General features: G+C 44.7%; 2 protein-coding genes across 3 annotated transcripts; both read right to left on the bottom strand.

The window, feature by feature from the left end:
- Window positions 1-1,355: 1,355 nt before the first annotated feature.
- On the bottom strand, window positions 1,356-4,905 carry LOC128969561 (14 kDa phosphohistidine phosphatase-like). The gene is made up of 3 exons (XM_054384434.1): window positions 4,770-4,905; window positions 3,893-4,017; window positions 1,356-1,554 (listed from the first exon to the last, which is right to left on the bottom strand). Exons 1-3 carry the CDS (start codon window positions 4,897-4,899, stop codon window positions 1,462-1,464), a joined length of 348 nt encoding a protein of 115 aa, XP_054240409.1. The 5' UTR covers window positions 4,900-4,905; the 3' UTR covers window positions 1,356-1,461.
- A 2,715-nt stretch (window positions 4,906-7,620) lies between these two features.
- LOC128969387 (actin-related protein 2/3 complex subunit 5-like) lies at window positions 7,621-13,451 on the bottom strand. 2 transcript variants are annotated; one of them, XM_054384218.1, is made up of 4 exons: window positions 13,307-13,451; window positions 12,434-12,516; window positions 9,789-9,965; window positions 7,621-8,817 (listed from the first exon to the last, which is right to left on the bottom strand). In XM_054384218.1, exons 1-4 carry the CDS (start codon window positions 13,449-13,451, stop codon window positions 8,755-8,757), a joined length of 468 nt encoding a protein of 155 aa, XP_054240193.1. In that variant the 3' UTR covers window positions 7,621-8,754. The 2 variants fall into 2 exon arrangements, with proteins under 2 accessions (XP_054240193.1, XP_054240194.1); XM_054384219.1 differs by having other exon boundaries at window positions 12,434-12,506; window positions 13,309-13,451.
- Window positions 13,452-14,973: the final 1,522 nt, after the last annotated feature.

The raw sequence follows: 14,973 nt of genomic DNA, 5'->3' as shown, positions 1-14,973 counted from the left end.
CTCTTCTTGGTTACTCAGTACATAAGCCATTGAATCAGGTTCTGAAATCTAGCCCTTCTTAAGAAAATAAAACTTAAACCTGCCATCAATGTTATAGCATTTGAAGTGGTGGAGCCAGATGATCATTGCACAAGAGTATAAAGAGAAGCACCAACAGCAAATGCAATGCTGGAGGGGAAATTCCAAGTGGCATGAGGGGAAGCAGGTACCAATGAAGAGACCTGCAGCAGCAGGTTCAAGACCTGCTCCCTGATTACTGAGATGGATTCTAATAAGGAATAGACTGAATGATCCGAGGATGAGAAAAGGAAATCCTTCTCTGCCTAGGCAATCAAAGCAGACACAAAAGGGTGATGTAAGATGGATTATTAGTGTAGTAAGGCAGTTACAATAGGTAGAAACTGGACTAAAGCCTCTTAAATTTTACACTGTGTACTTTAAGAGTCACAGGCACACTGAAAAGTAAAAGCCACTATATAGCACCAGATACTGGTAGGTAAGTGCCATAGAAGTCATGGGAAAGAGAACAGATTTTATATATAAATACATCTTGAAGACTGCAAGTCAGCAATGTAAGCATAAGAACAAATGGTACCAATCTTGAAATCCAAAACAACATTCAGGAGAAGGCTGGCAGGAAACAAACCAGTGACAAATGTAGCAAATAGTTTCACAATGAATGAAGAGCAACATTCCACAACAATGAGATGAAGCAGGTCCTCTAAATTAATTCAGACACTGTCTAGGTGTACTGGGTCTGTCTGGGAGGTAGTTAACTAAGATAATTGTTGCTATAAAAAAAGGGGGAAAGCATCATTATCCTCACAGTGAATTAAAGTAGTACGGGGGAATCAAAATGAACAGAATTTGACATTGAAATCAGTCTGCTCTGGGGAAGAGTCCTACAGAACACAAGAGATCTTCATCGTTACTTGTGTGGAACATGACTGAATTTTCAAATTCATGGAGTAAATGGAACATTTAGATCCTTGATGAATATCTGTAACAGTCAATCTTCCCCTCCCTCCCAGTATCTCTAAACATAGATAGGAAAGCTGAAAAGCCAAAATAGCAATAAAGGAAACCAAAAGCAGTACAGTCAAATGATGAGGGAACAGGTTTGAGCCTGTGGTATTTAAGCTGATGGCAAAATCCTGGTGTATCCTATAGTACACAGTACACCAGTACAGGACTGGATGAAAACAACCTGAAGGTAAGATATGAGTGTGTTTAATTAGATAGCATATCAAAAGGAGAGAAAAAAAATGCTTAGAACTTCAGATTCTGCACAAAAAAAAAACCTGAAAATGACCTGGGGGTTACCAACTGTATTGCAAATTACAGCAGAGTCCAGTTACTCCACATTTATGGTAGCACACATAGACACATTCAGTTTAATTTATCACAGTAGAGCTCACACAGTTACCAGGTTTGAACTTGTTGTGTTCATAAGTAGCTGATTTATTTCTTGTCATCTGACCAAGTAATTTCATAATCTGTGTACGCTTTCTTCAGTATCTCCACAGTCACAGAGTGATCTGCTTTTCCATAGCCCTGCAGGAAAGAACAAGTGCTCATTAGACATGTACAGAAAGTCAGTCCACAGAACCATTCAATTCTTGTTGACGCAAATTATCCCGTTACAATTTGATTCTGCCAAGCAATTCACTTAAAAATCCAACACAGGTTCTATTAGAGTTATTCTTGCAGTATCATGTTTTATTTTTCCTGTTTCTCCAATTCCTTCCCCAGCCTGAGTTGTAGAAAATAAATGAAACTGAGTCAAGCAATCTCAGGTAACAGAGGATGCATTTTTCACATGGTTTCTCCAGCAGAAAGCTTCTTGTAAAATATTGAATGTTCTTTTAAACCACAGACATTGCATGTTACCCACCTTAATGTACGAGCACACACTGGCTCAGGTGAAGGAAAAGGGAATAAGCTACCACATGTGTAAACATTTGAGTAGTATCCCAGAAATGAGTCTGCATGATTTATTTGCAATTTTGCATTTGCTGGTAATAGCACCATTTAAAATACTTGCACCCTTGAACTAAGGCCATGTCAGATGACCCATGTGGTTTTTAAACTCATTTAAATCACTGATCACAGTGTTACTCTTTCACTGAAATTTAAGACAGCTGTGGTAGAGGAGCCTGGAGTTGTGCCTTTGCATTCTTTTATATGACTGGAGTTATCTTAATTTCTCAGTTCACAACTACATGCAAGTTTTTCCTTGTGAAAAAAAAACCTTTCACTGCACAACAGTGCAGTTAATTGACAAAAAAACCTGTGATTTACAGATTACTTTTTTCCCCTAGGAATATTTCACATGGAACTTAACTTGGCAGACTGAAAAAAGTGCTCTAGATTGCATTATTAAACACAACATGTACTGTTATTCCTGACTTATTCATCCTCAAGAGGGACCACTTAAGTAAACCAGCATTTAAACTGCACAGGTTAAAAATACTGATGCATTATAAAATGCAAACTTTTGAAAAACACCAGATAGTTATGTCAGAAATATTGCAGGTTTATACTGTCTGTTAAAACACTCTTGCCTTGGTAACTACTTTGAGGACCATCTGGCTTTGCAAATAGCACAGCATTTACCTCAAAAGAAGGCATTTCTGGTTTTCTTAACACACTGAAGTAGTAGTAGTTCTGTCTGATAATAAATCTACAAGTGAAGAGAAGCATTAAACCAGTGTAATCAATATACTAATTTCTGGCCTGCTACTGAGGTCTTCTGAACCTCCAGGTTTCATGGTAATAAAACTTTTGCTTTTACACAGTGTCCATCTGTAAACAGCAAGGTAGCAAAAGCAGAGGAAAAAGTATTGTCCACACACATTGAATTACAAGAGCAAAAGTTGTCTGCTGCCTCTAATGCTACATTGACAGCTGAATTAATAATACAGGTGTCCAGCCTTATCTAAACATAGAGTTATGATGAGGACCTACAATCCCAAGAATTTAGTAGAATAAGAAAAATACACTGCCTTCTCACCCCATACAAATCTTAAAGAGTTTTGGAGGTTTTTTTGTATGATTCCAGGTGGCAAGAGTCACTTTGGAACAACAGCAGCACTAATGCTTAAAAAAGCTTAACACACTCAAGGCCCAGCCTTCATTGCTCTTCTAAAGTAAGCTTCAGTTGAAGTAACCATCACTTTGTGTAAAAAAATTAACTGAAATTTTTCTTCTTGACTACATTAGAAGCCTAGAATATTTGTTTCCACTGTTACTACAGAAGCAGCTATGCTTCAACACAGGGCAACACCCGAAACTGACTACAGCATATCCCCTAAATTCAAGAAATCATTACTCCTTACTGAGTCTTTCACAACGAAACTGAATTTAACCGTAACAGTAACAAGTAACAAAAAATATTCTCTGTTCATGGAAGATACTTTTATTTCCACAAAATGCATTTGTGAGACTACACCTTCAATAAAAAAATCACCACACTTGAACTGGATCTACTCCTCTCACTCAATATACACATAGAACATTCACAATTTAGCTGGTCAATACCAACCAACATTTTTACTGGCAAATAAAGATCACGATATAGCTGGAACAGGACCCTACATCTACAAATGGGCTCTGGCAGCAAGAACAGATTCTGAGTCAAGAGATGCTAACCTCTGATTTTAGTCTCAATTACCACTTAACATGGAATAAAATCAGCATTAAGTTATCCAATTTTTTTTGGACTCCTGATCTTAGAACTACTGTTTTTTTAATCTATCTCATAAGTAAGCCAGACAAGTTTTCCAGTTAATATTTGCACTGTGATTCAAATTGCCAAGGACCACCATACTACAAAACAAAAACCCCAAAACAGAGACAAAAGAAACTGAAGGGACATATGAGATGCACTTACTGTAGAGAGCCCAAATACCCTAATTTTCTTGTCTTTGCTATTATGATCAATTTTCCCTCCTCCAAGGCACTTGCACTCATATCCCAGCTTTTCCATCTCAGGATTTAGTTTTTCAAATATGTGATCTGCTCAAGAAAAATGGTTACAGACATTAGAATACATACTAGGCACCAAATTCAGGTATTGTCCATTCATTTTCCTTTCAGCTGCAAGGGAAGTAGGTGTCTCTTGACAGACATAGCAAGGCTGTCATTAAGGTTATCTGTTTCAGTTTTTTTACTTCGAATCATAGAATGGTTTGGATTGGAAGGGACCTTAAAGATCATTTAGTTCCAAACCCCCACGGAATGGGCACTTACACCTTCCACTAGATCAGGTTGTTCAAAGCCCTAGCCAACCTGGCCTTAAACAGTTCCAGGGATAGGGCATCCACAGGTTCTCTAGGCAACATGTTGCAGTGCCTCACCACCCTCACCGTAAATATTTTCTTCTTAATAGTCAATCTAAACCCACCCTCTCTCAGTTGGAAACCGTTCTTCTTCATCCTAACGCTACACTCCTTACAAAACGTCTCTCCCCAGCTTTCCAGTCCGCCCAGTTTGCTCGGTTAGCACACCTCATTCTCCTAGATGAGCTTTATCAAGTTTGGAAATGACATGCGACAGAGATACTGGCCCACTTGTCGTATTTGCATGTGGCACCTATAAAGGGAGTACAAAACGCGCTTCTAAGCACCAGTCCCCGCTGCCCGGGGGCTCCCCTCCGCCTCAGTTTCCCGGGGGAATCGGCCGCCCCGTCCCGCCCCTGAAGGAGAAGCTATCGACGGGGGCCGGCAACGGTCGCTCCCGCAGCCCCGCTCCCACGGCCCGTCACGCACTGTGGAACTCGGCCGCCTTGGTGCCGCGGACTATGTCCCGCTGCTCCCCGCCACCCGGGCGCTGCAGGCGCACCAGGATGTATTTGAAAGTTCCTTCGGGGTCGATTTCGACGTCCCGCACCGCCGCCATGGCGCTGCCACCAGTCTGTGACGTGACCGGGCCGCCGCCGTCGTCCTCCGCGGTGGGCGGGAAGGCGCCGTACGCTGCCGGGGCGGGGCTGTGGCGGCTGCCCTGGGGCTCATCGTGAGGCGAGCAGGGCGCGCGCTGGCGGAGGTGTCTGCTCACCGGTGTTGTGTGACGGCGCAAGTGGAAAAGCAAAGCGTTACTACTTTCATTTGCCGGTGCAGGCTTCGGGGTCCTCGGTTTCATGAGCCCCTCCCTCAGCCGCCGGGCCGCCTGCTCTCCCCGGCTGCCAGAGCAGGGCTTTACCGGTGCCCACCATCACAGATCGAGTGCACAGCTAACGCTTTATGCTGGTGTGGAGAGCTTAATTCCCTAGAATATATAGGTTACTCTTTCCATATATTAAATGGAGACATACTTATAATTTTAATATAAATACTAAAAGGACACAAATTTACTTCCTAGTCACTGTAATTTATGGGCTCCACACAATGAGTTAGGCACGCTTCACACACATTCATCACAGACGTCTAGAATGAGGAAGATGCACCAGCAATAGTAAACACAGCAGTATTTAGATAATGAAGATACACCAGACTCTAGTAGCTCTTGGGAGGAAAAAGAATTATTCTCTTGTAGTGTTGCAGTAATAGCATGGTCGTGTATCAAGTGTTTACTCCAACAATTGGGAGTATTTGCATTTTAAAGAGTTAAATTTTTCCAAGAGTTCCAGAGTATCTCTACAGCTGAGGTTCAACACAGCTGCTTCTTTGAAGTGCTACATTGTAGGTCACTTTCGAATGAACTATTAATGCATACAAGTAGCAAATAATTGTTGACATTAATTTTTCCAACTAGAATAGTTTTGAGTACAAAACCAGTGCCTGAATGCACAGACAGCATGCTATAGAAATTAAGATGCATTAAAAGCATTAGTAAGTTAGAGAAACAGCACATTGTCATCTAAATAAAACATTTAGAGGTGCTAAACTAATTGGAACCTTTTAATTGAAACTTATTTGGTGACTTAGAACTTCGTAATTAAAGTTGCTTACTAAAAAACTCTGTTAGCAGCCCCAAGCCTTAAAAAACATTTCTAATATTTTGCTATTTTAGGTATTGTTGTCAATAATACTTTTTTGGGCACAGAACATCGCTGTTGCTGCAAGACAAACAGCCAGAGTGTGGCAGTTTAGGCTGGGTGCCCCCTGCCACTGCTACATGAGATACACCTCTGGTGTCCTGGGTGCCCACCCAGAGGGGTGGACACAGGAAATGGCGTATTTCTACCCATAAATCCTGCGCCCTATAAGGCCATCTGCAGAGTCATTCTCTTCCTCTTTCTTCCCTCTGCTCCCATGGGAGATGTCCTCTCTTATCGGGTAATGCCGGGGGAGTATCCTCAAGGCCTCTTAGGCCTGTCTAGGCCTAATGCCAGGAGGAGAATGGAGGGGGGGCAGTCTCAGACCTGGCCAGCCTGAGACTTGCCTAGCAGTAGGAGGGGGGGGAAGGAAGAGCCCTGAGGGGTTGGGTAGACCCTCAGGTGGGAGGAAGGGAGGACTGGGAAGCTTTTGGGAATTCTGTGAGGGGTTCTGTATGCTTTGGGATACTCTTTGTCACTATGCTTTGTAGCTTGTAGTTCTCTGTAGCTTCACCAATTCGTTTTTCCATTTTAACTTTTTCCACCACTCTCCAATCCGTTTGCATGTGTCATTCTTTTGTCCCTTTCGGGGCAAGAGATGTTCTGGCTGGCCTCAAACCAGCACACAGAGGCTCAATAAAGTAAATTAAGGAATGAAAAGGTGAGGAGGGCTTTAACTAGAAAGCAAGCCTACCATCTGAGGTGTTCTGGATCTGCCAAAGCAGGCAGGGTAAGTAATAAAATCTGTGTCTGGGTGAGGTGACCTTTAGGATCACAGGGCTAAGAGACCCCCTGTGGAGGTTGCTCAAGCATGGTCAGTAAAGACCTCTAGAGTTACTGTCGTGTTTATTCAAGTTTCTTTCAAGCAATCCAGAGGGTCTATTTTTGTTTTGATAATTTTTGTACTTAGAGCTTATACTTTGATTGTTTTGTATTCTAATTTAGCCTTAATTATCTCTCCTCAAAGCTCTAGCATTGGGAAGGTTTTATGGAGCTTGCTTATTTGAATGATCCTTGCCTGTGTATTTTCAGCTGGAAAAGGATGCTTTGTTTCCTTGAGTATAGAAGCCTGTTGTGTGTCTATACCTGTGGAAAACTTTATTAGTCCATTTCAGTTATGATGTATGGAAGGAACTGGCAGCAAACAATGGTAATGCTGATAAGCAAGGGCAAGGATGGTAAAGGAAATGCTTAGGGCATACCTCAGAAGCTGGCTTTAAAGGAATTTCTTCTCAACAAGGAGAGGCATTTGGATTGACCTGAGTTTTCAACGTACAAGTTTGTGATTTAGCAATAGGCAAAGGAGAATTTTGTAATGTTCTTAATGCTTTTTACCCCAAGCACCATCTTCATCCAAAAGTAGTTTCCTACACCATTACATACAGCTACAAATAACAGCTAGAAAAACAATGGAAGTTTTAGGGCTTTGGTTTTTAGTGTTGTCCATTCTGGAACAGCAGCCTGCTGAAAATGGTCAGTCCCATAGTTAATTTGAAGACACTTCAAACACCAAGTAAATATTCAGCAACAATTTATTGTCTGGTCTTTGTTATTTTTACAAAAAAAAAAAAAAAAAAAGCAGATATCAAAAAACAGGAAAGATTTCCCAAGTTTCCCAACAGTTTTACACAAGTGAACTGCAAATGGTGAATGGAAAATATGTGTTTCAGTCCTGGCCCTAAACCATCAAGTCACCTGAGGTCTGGGATGTCCTGGCCTTTCCCAGTTCTTGGTGAGGTACTCCTCTGTATTTTGGAACCTGATTTGCCCACTAGATAACATTGTGACTCAACCCAACAGGAATGTTAACTCTCTGGTGTCCCTTAAGACACTGGAAACCAAACATGGGAGAGCTCTGCATGGCTGGAGTAGACACCAGTAATTGTTTCTCAGATCACCCCAAGTAGCCACTTTGTTGTGCTTGACAAAATTAGACCCCTTTCAAGCTGCTGAAGGATTACTTGCTGTGTGAAAGCTGCTTTTCCTTCTTTTTAGGATTGCTGCTCCCACTAGGCTGGGCTCCAGCATAAATGGACCATCAGCCTTCTAAGTTCTATCATCCCAACTGCATGATAGGCAACTTTATGACCTCCCTGCTGTGGAGCTGGAACCTGACTGATCACAAGGAACCTGAGCAGGCTTTGAGATGTGAGGGTAAGGAAAATACTCAGCTCTCTGGAATGATAATTTGGGTCAGAAAGGAGTTTTTGCTTGCTGTCCTGTTCAAGGTTGTAGGTTCAGAGGTTGACCAAAAGAAGCATGGTCCCTTTACCTATATTAATAGCTGCCTCACTTCTCAAAAACAGATCTCAGGGCAAAACACTGCTTGGCTAGCAGAAATAATTAAGACATTGCCCTCAGTCCCTCAGCATTTGCTTACAAAGTCAAGTTGAAATCAGCTATAATTACACACGAATGCCAATCACCCTAAAGACAAAGCTGTACACATTGCTAGACGCTGTCACTGAAACGTTCATCAGTACCAAACATTCCTGTTAGAAACAAAATTGCACCTTCATCATTTTCCAGAATTTAACCAAAGAAACAAAACCATTAAAAAGACATCACAATATGCATTACTGGTCAGATACGAAAGCAGCAGCGAGAAGGCAAGCTGAGAGACAGGCACTGCCCATGGAGTACCAACGGCATTTGGTGGTCTGGGGTTTGCACCAGCTCTTCCCAGGCCCTGAAGGGCAGACAGCTCCTTGTTGCTGGCTTTAAACCGTTTTCCTGGCAGTCAGAACACGCACGATGGACCCCACTCCTCCAGCAGCCAGCGCCTGGGAACAGAAACGTGGGAATTACCCCAGGTCAAGGTACCTACAGGCTGAAACCACTGATCAAAAAGCCTTCCTGACTGTGTTTCAAATGAACATCTCCCCACCTTTACATTACAAATCACACAGAATCACAGAAAGCCAAGTTGTATCTGGTGTATGATCTGGTCTGATGATTGTATGATCTGGTCCAACCTTTCTAGGTGATTAGTCGAAATGAGATGGCCCAGCACCCTGTCAAGCTGAGTCTTCAAACTGACCAATGTAGGGGAATCTCCCCCACTGCTTCCCTTGGGAGATGATTCCAAAGTTCAGTTGTTCCCATGGGGAAATGTTTTCTTGTGGAGTCCAATTAGAATCCCCCCAGGAGTAATTTGTACCCACCAACCCCTTGTCTTTCCCATGGGACTCCTTGTAAAGAGGAAGCCTCCATCCTCCTGGTAGCCACCCTTTCTGTACTGGTCCATGGTAATATGGTCTGCCCTAAGCCTTCTCAAAGCTGAACAAACCCAGCTCTCCCAGCCTTTCCTCACTTGGCAGGGTTGCCAGTCCTCTGGGCACTTTCCAGTCTGTCTCCATCTGTTTTGTACAGTGGAGACCAAAACTACACTCCAACTCAGGGTGCCAGCAAACAACAATCATGTTTGCTTTGAAGACAGTTATTTAACAAGCTTTTATTTCTAAGTTGCAAACTTTGCTTCCCTCTGGGAAGGATATTCTACTTTCACCCATGTGAATCACTGGATTGAAGGGGTTTCCCTCAGTCTAACAAAAAACAAACGTTAACTGCAGAATCTTCACCCAAGGGATCAAAAGCAGGCACGTGGGCTGGCAGGACCTCCTTGCAGCATGAAACATGACATTTGTTTTTACCAGGCAGTAAGGTGGTTCTTACCAGGCTTAGTGAGCATGCCCTAGATCCAAGAACCTGCTCCCAGAGATAACCCCTACAAGAGCACCCCCTGTGAACTCACCTTCTCATGCCACTGCAGCAGCACAGCACTGCTGTTGTCAGAGGGGCTCTCAAAGCCTTTGTAGATATACTTCATCAGCAGGTCAACCCCATTCTTGTCCAGTGACTGCACTGCCTTCTCAATATCATTGGCTTTGAATGAGATGAGGACCTTCAAGACAATGCTTTCTGCACGGTCCTGTCAAGAAATGAAGCAGGCAAAGATATGCTCACTCCCCTGTAGGGTGCATTCATCTTTACAACAAACCAAATTAGTTTTAAATGATTCTAAAGGCTGTTTGAAAAGGACAGGTTGTGCTCAAAAGCTTGTGATAATAACACATAACAGATAAGCAGCATCAAAGTTGAATTGTTTGTCCTCCTGTTGTAGGTTTTTTCCTCCTCTCTGCTTGTGTTTGCAGCTCTCCACCTATAAATTTAGGTTATGGATAAATAATTTAATTTTGAAACTGAAGGTCTGGCAAATTCCAAAATAATTCTAAGAGCTGTCTTCTCTGGTCACCTGTACCATTTAATGAGATACTAGGTTATGTTATGATGGTGAAACACTGGCCTAGGTTGCCCAGAAAAGTGGTAGATGCCCCATCCCTGGAGCCATTCTAGGTCAAATTGTGTGGGGCTCTGCTGACTGCAGTGGACTAGGTGATCTTTTAAAGGTCCCTGCCAACCCAAGCAGTCTGATTCTATGATTCTATTCCATGGAAATGCCACTGTCCAGTCTGGAAGAGCTGACAACGTGAAGCCATGTTTTCAACACAGTCAGCTTCTCTCCCTGCAAATTTGCAGCACTAATATTTTGTATTAATAACCATTTGCAGGTCTAGCTGGATGTCATTTCAGGCCCAGGAATGTGCGTACCATGATTACAGCAGCAATTAGCCATGTAATCAGTGAAGAGCAGCTCTTCTTGTTCATCAGAGGGTGGATGAAGGAAAAAGGTCTCATGTGTACTGGATTTCTGAATAGTTCCATTATACAAATACTTCAGGCAACTTCATTCTTTGGAAATTAGGGATGTTAGTTTGTTCATCTTAATATCCCATAGCTACTCGGCTCAGCAAGACCTCATGTGAAGAAGTAAAAACTTAGAAGTTCCATGAGAACAACTAAAAATGAGGCCAAGCATTAACATTCAATTGTTCTGCCCTCTTCAATTCCACTGCCTTCAGAGTGTGCACATCAATATGGATCTAATGGAAACAAGTTGGTCGATGTGAGGACAAAGCTTTTAAGCCTTCCATACTGTAACTGAATCCAAGCATGACAGGGGTTGGAAGGGACCTTTGGAAATCATCTAGTTTTACCCCATTCCTAAAGCAGGGTCACCCAGAGCAGCTTGCACAGGATCTCTATGTCTAGGAAGGTTTGAATCTCTTCAGAGAAGGGGACTCCACAGCCTCTCTGGGTAGCCTGCTCCAGGACTCCACCACCCTCACAGCTAAGTTTCTCCTGTTTAGGTAGAACCTCCTAGGTTCCAGTTTGTGCCTGTTGCCCCTTGTCCTGTCACTGGGCATCACTGAAAAAGAGTCTGGCCCCATCCTCTTGACCCTGTCTCCATCTCCCTTTAGATATCAATAAGCACTGATCAGCTTCCCTCTTGGACTGTTCTTCTCCAGGCTAAACAGCCCCAGGTCTCTCAGCCTTTCCTCCTCACAGAGATGCTCCAGACCCCTCAGCGTCTTTGTAGCCTCCACTGGGCTCTCTCCAGTGGTTCCCTGTCTCAAACTCAGAAGCCCAGAACTGGACACAGTTACTCCAGATGTGGCCTCACTGGGACAGAGTAGAGGAGGAGGCAAACCTCCCTCAACCTGCTGCTGCCCACACTTCTTACAAACAGCTGGATCTCAAAACTCTATGAAAATCCTCAGGAAAAGCGAAAAAGATTCCATGGCCATTCTGGTATGCACAAGAAACATGCCTGTGGACTCTCAAACAGGGAGAAGAGACCTCTGCAGGTGCTCACCATCTGGACAATTCCACATTTTCCTTGCCTGTTCCTCCTGCCACTGCAATCAGAAGCCATTCATGGTTATCCTGGGGAGACTCAGAAATAGTCACACAGCAGGTTCCTATATTCAGTCACAGGGAGAGTGCTTGCATGTGCTGAGGTTTTGAACAGCTCAGTTCTGACTGGATGCAATAACCACCAGTTCTTCCTTTTTATAGGTTCAGGCTCTGGCTGTGCTAGCAGCTTCCTTAGTCAGAGGTGGTGACTGCACTTGTGGTTCCTCAGTTGTTTGGTGCCAATTACATCTACGTGCTGCCAGCTCTGGATCAGACACGGGCACCTGGTGATGTGTGGAGTTACCCAGAGCACACAACACACCAGCAGCAGGTAGGAGAACACACAAAACCTGATCTAGCACCAAGTTAAAGCACAGGTGGCAAAGCTGTGGTATTTTGAACAAGATTAAATCACTGGAGGACAGAGATGCTTTGACATCAGGGAATACCTTAAAAACAGCTTCCTTGACTTCCTAAAGTGTACCTGGCAGGTTTGGCAGGGTTATAGAAACAAAAAAAAAGGATTTTTAAGGAGTGTCAGGGGTTAAGGCTGCAAAAAAGTATCACTGAAGGGAGAACTGGTTTTGTTCTTCTTCAAACCAGGATAAGGAGTAAGCCATGAGTGAGCTGGTTCCTATTCACCTTCACTGCCTGGTTCTTTGTGTTGATGGGAGGGTTCTTCAGAGCTGCTTGTAGTGCCGCCATCATGTTCCCTGTGCCAGATGGTTAAGGACCAGATACCACGTACTTAGGAAGGAACAGAACCAGCTGCAGGGTAGCAAGACCTGTAGCTGGCTTGTGTATGTCTGAAAATACTTAACGGTCCAGTGGCTGCAATGATTCCCTCAACAACCAGCACACTCTACATTGCAAGGTTGCAATCATCAGGCCATTTGAGGAAGGCACAGCACCAAAAAGAAGCTGCACCCTTCCAGTATTGGAGCATACTTCTTTGGTTTTTCACCGCACGAGGATCCAAGTAAAATGAATCATTCCCCAACACATCTGCAAATCATAGCCCTCCAAAACAGGCCTCAGGGACAGCAACTTAGCAGTGGCTGGGGTCAAGAGCTAGTCCGTAAGGCAGCCAGGCAGGGAAACCGGCGGCGGGCACACAGAGCGCTCCCTTTCTCCAGAGGAAAACCCCTTCCTCCATCCTTCTCGCCCCTGCCAGATACGGCAGCGCTGTGCTGCTGCCGCCGCCGCCGCCGCCGCCTCCGCCGTGATGGGGAGGAAGCGAGCCTGGCTTCCTTTTCGCAGTCCCGGTCGCTTGCCCTTGTTAGACTTGTAGCTCTTCCTCCTGCCAGCCTCGGCCGCCTTTACCCTCAGCCGCTTCCTGCCCTCTTGTCAGGCCACGGCCAGGTCGCCCCGCTCCAGGCACGGATGTTGCCATACAAGGCAGCCCCGGCAGACAGTCGCAGCGCCCGTTCCCTGCCCACAAAGCTCCGCACCCTCCTCCCACAGCCGCCGCGCCCGCTCCTGACGAGACTTTTTCCCACCCGCGGGCGGAAGGATATTGCCGCAGGCATGAATCCACCTCGCCCTCGTCGGGCCCCGCTTGCCCGTCGCCTCCTTCCTCCTCATCCACAAACTTGTTCTCGTCGTACTCATCCACATCCACCCGGCGGAACCGCGCCGACGACACCGTATGCTTCGCCATGGCCGCCCCGCTCGCGCCCGCCGCCGACGCGCGCGCCAGGCAGACGCGCTCAGGCAAACGGCGGCTCCTCCTCCTCCTCGAGAGGCGAGCTGCCATTGGTGGGCCGGGAGGTGCGTCACGGGCCGGGGCTCCTGCTGCGGGCGAGGCAGTTAACGCCTTAACCATTAGGGTTTCTGCTTGCGAGCGTCCCTGGTGGTCGTGTTCAGTCTTGGTTTTCGGTGGCGCTGGGTGGCTTTTTTTCGGTGTTTTTTGCTGCATGGTTTGCGGTTGTGTCTGGGGGTTTGTGGCATGGTGTTTGTTGTGGGGTTTGGTGGTTTGTTGTGGGGTTTGAGGGTTTGTGGTGTGGGGTTTGGTGGGGTGCAGTGAGTCTGGCCCATGTGCATCTGGTGGGTTTTGAGGTGTGGTTTGTGGTGGTGTTTGGGGGCTTGTGGTATGATGGTGTGGGGTTTGGTGGTGTGTGGTGAATCTGGCGGTGTGTGGTGATCTGTCTAGCTCATAGCCAGCTTCACCTGACAGTGTGCAGCCCCATCTGTGGCTGCGCAGTCTCTGCGTGCTGATGTCCACTTTCGGCTCTCAATGTCCAGCCTCTCCTACCAGCTGTTTCTGCGGAACCACTGACAAGCTATGATGCTGTGCTTCAACTTTGGCCCATTCTTTAAACGGGTATAAACAAGGCAGGATGCTGCCAGCCTCTCCCAGGTTTTTCCTGTGCACCAAGTGCTCATGTATCACCCAACATGGTGTCAATGCAAGATGTGTGCCCCGTAGTTAATAAGTACAGTTTAGTCCTGGATTTGGAGGATTGAACACCCTTTTATTACCATGAGATTATTAAAAAAAAAGCAAAAAAAATTTCTACCATTGGTTCTATGCTTTTTGGCAAATTAAGTAATAAAGAATCACAGGATCATTTTGGTTGCTAAAAGACCTCTAAGATCATCAAGTCGAAGCATGAACCCAACACCACCCTGCCCAATAAACTATGTCCCAAAGCGTCATGTCTACACATTCTTTGAAAACCTCCAGGGATGGTGATTCCACTACCTCCATGGGCAACCTGTTCCAGGCCTTGACCAGTAAAGAAATTTCAGAAAAGAAATGTTTCCTAATGTCCAGCCTAAACTTACCCTGGTGCAACATGAGGTCACTTCCTATCCTATCATTTCATTGTAGGGAGAAGAGACCAACACACATCTCACTGCAACCCCCTTTTAGCTTAGAAAGTGTCTTGAGAACACGTTAGGTAACATTTTAGTGATAGGACAAGAGGAAATGGTCTCAAGTTGTGCCAAGGAAGATTATAGAATCATAGGATCATAGGAGTTAGAAGGAATCTCATTTAGTCCAACCTCCTTGCTAACATAAGAGAGTCATTATAACATAGAAGTTTCCCTTTATCTTATAATAACAAGTCTTAACGAGGTCCAAAGTGTCCAACTCAGCCCTTAACTCCCTAAGTGAATTTACACATGATTTAGAAATCTCACAATTTTTTGTACACGTTTTGGGTATTCCCCTAACA

The sequence above is a fragment of the Indicator indicator genome, chromosome 10 (genome assembly GCF_027791375.1).
Source record: "Indicator indicator isolate 239-I01 chromosome 10, UM_Iind_1.1, whole genome shotgun sequence".
In the NCBI taxonomy this organism is placed as follows: Eukaryota; Metazoa; Chordata; class Aves; order Piciformes; family Indicatoridae; genus Indicator; species Indicator indicator.
Note: the sequence above shows the minus strand (reverse complement) of the source record. Positions and strands in the feature narration are given on the sequence as shown.

What these genes read in the sequence shown, in the direction of transcription:
- LOC128969561 (XM_054384434.1), bottom strand. Translation starts at nt 4,899, where the DNA reads ATGGCGGCGGTGCGGGACGTCGAAATCGACCCCGAAGGAACTTTCAAA. An exon ending in CAAGGCGGCCGAGTTCCACA is followed by an intron (nt 4,018 to 4,769) that starts GTGCGTGACGGG and finishes TTTCTTGAGCAG; the next exon opens with ATCACATATTTGAAAAACTA. An exon ending in GGGTATTTGGGCTCTCTACA is followed by an intron (nt 1,555 to 3,892) that starts GTAAGTGCATCT and finishes TCTTTCCTGCAG; the next exon opens with GGCTATGGAAAAGCAGATCA.
- LOC128969387 (XM_054384218.1), bottom strand. Translation starts at nt 13,451, where the DNA reads ATGGCGAAGCATACGGTGTCGTCGGCGCGGTTCCGCCGGGTGGATGTG. An exon ending in GGATTCATGCCTGCGGCAAT is followed by an intron (nt 12,517 to 13,306) that starts ATCCTTCCGCCC and finishes CTGGTCCTTAAC; the next exon opens with CATCTGGCACAGGGAACATG. An exon ending in CAAAGAACCAGGCAGTGAAG is followed by an intron (nt 9,966 to 12,433) that starts GTGAATAGGAAC and finishes ATTTCTTGACAG; the next exon opens with GACCGTGCAGAAAGCATTGT.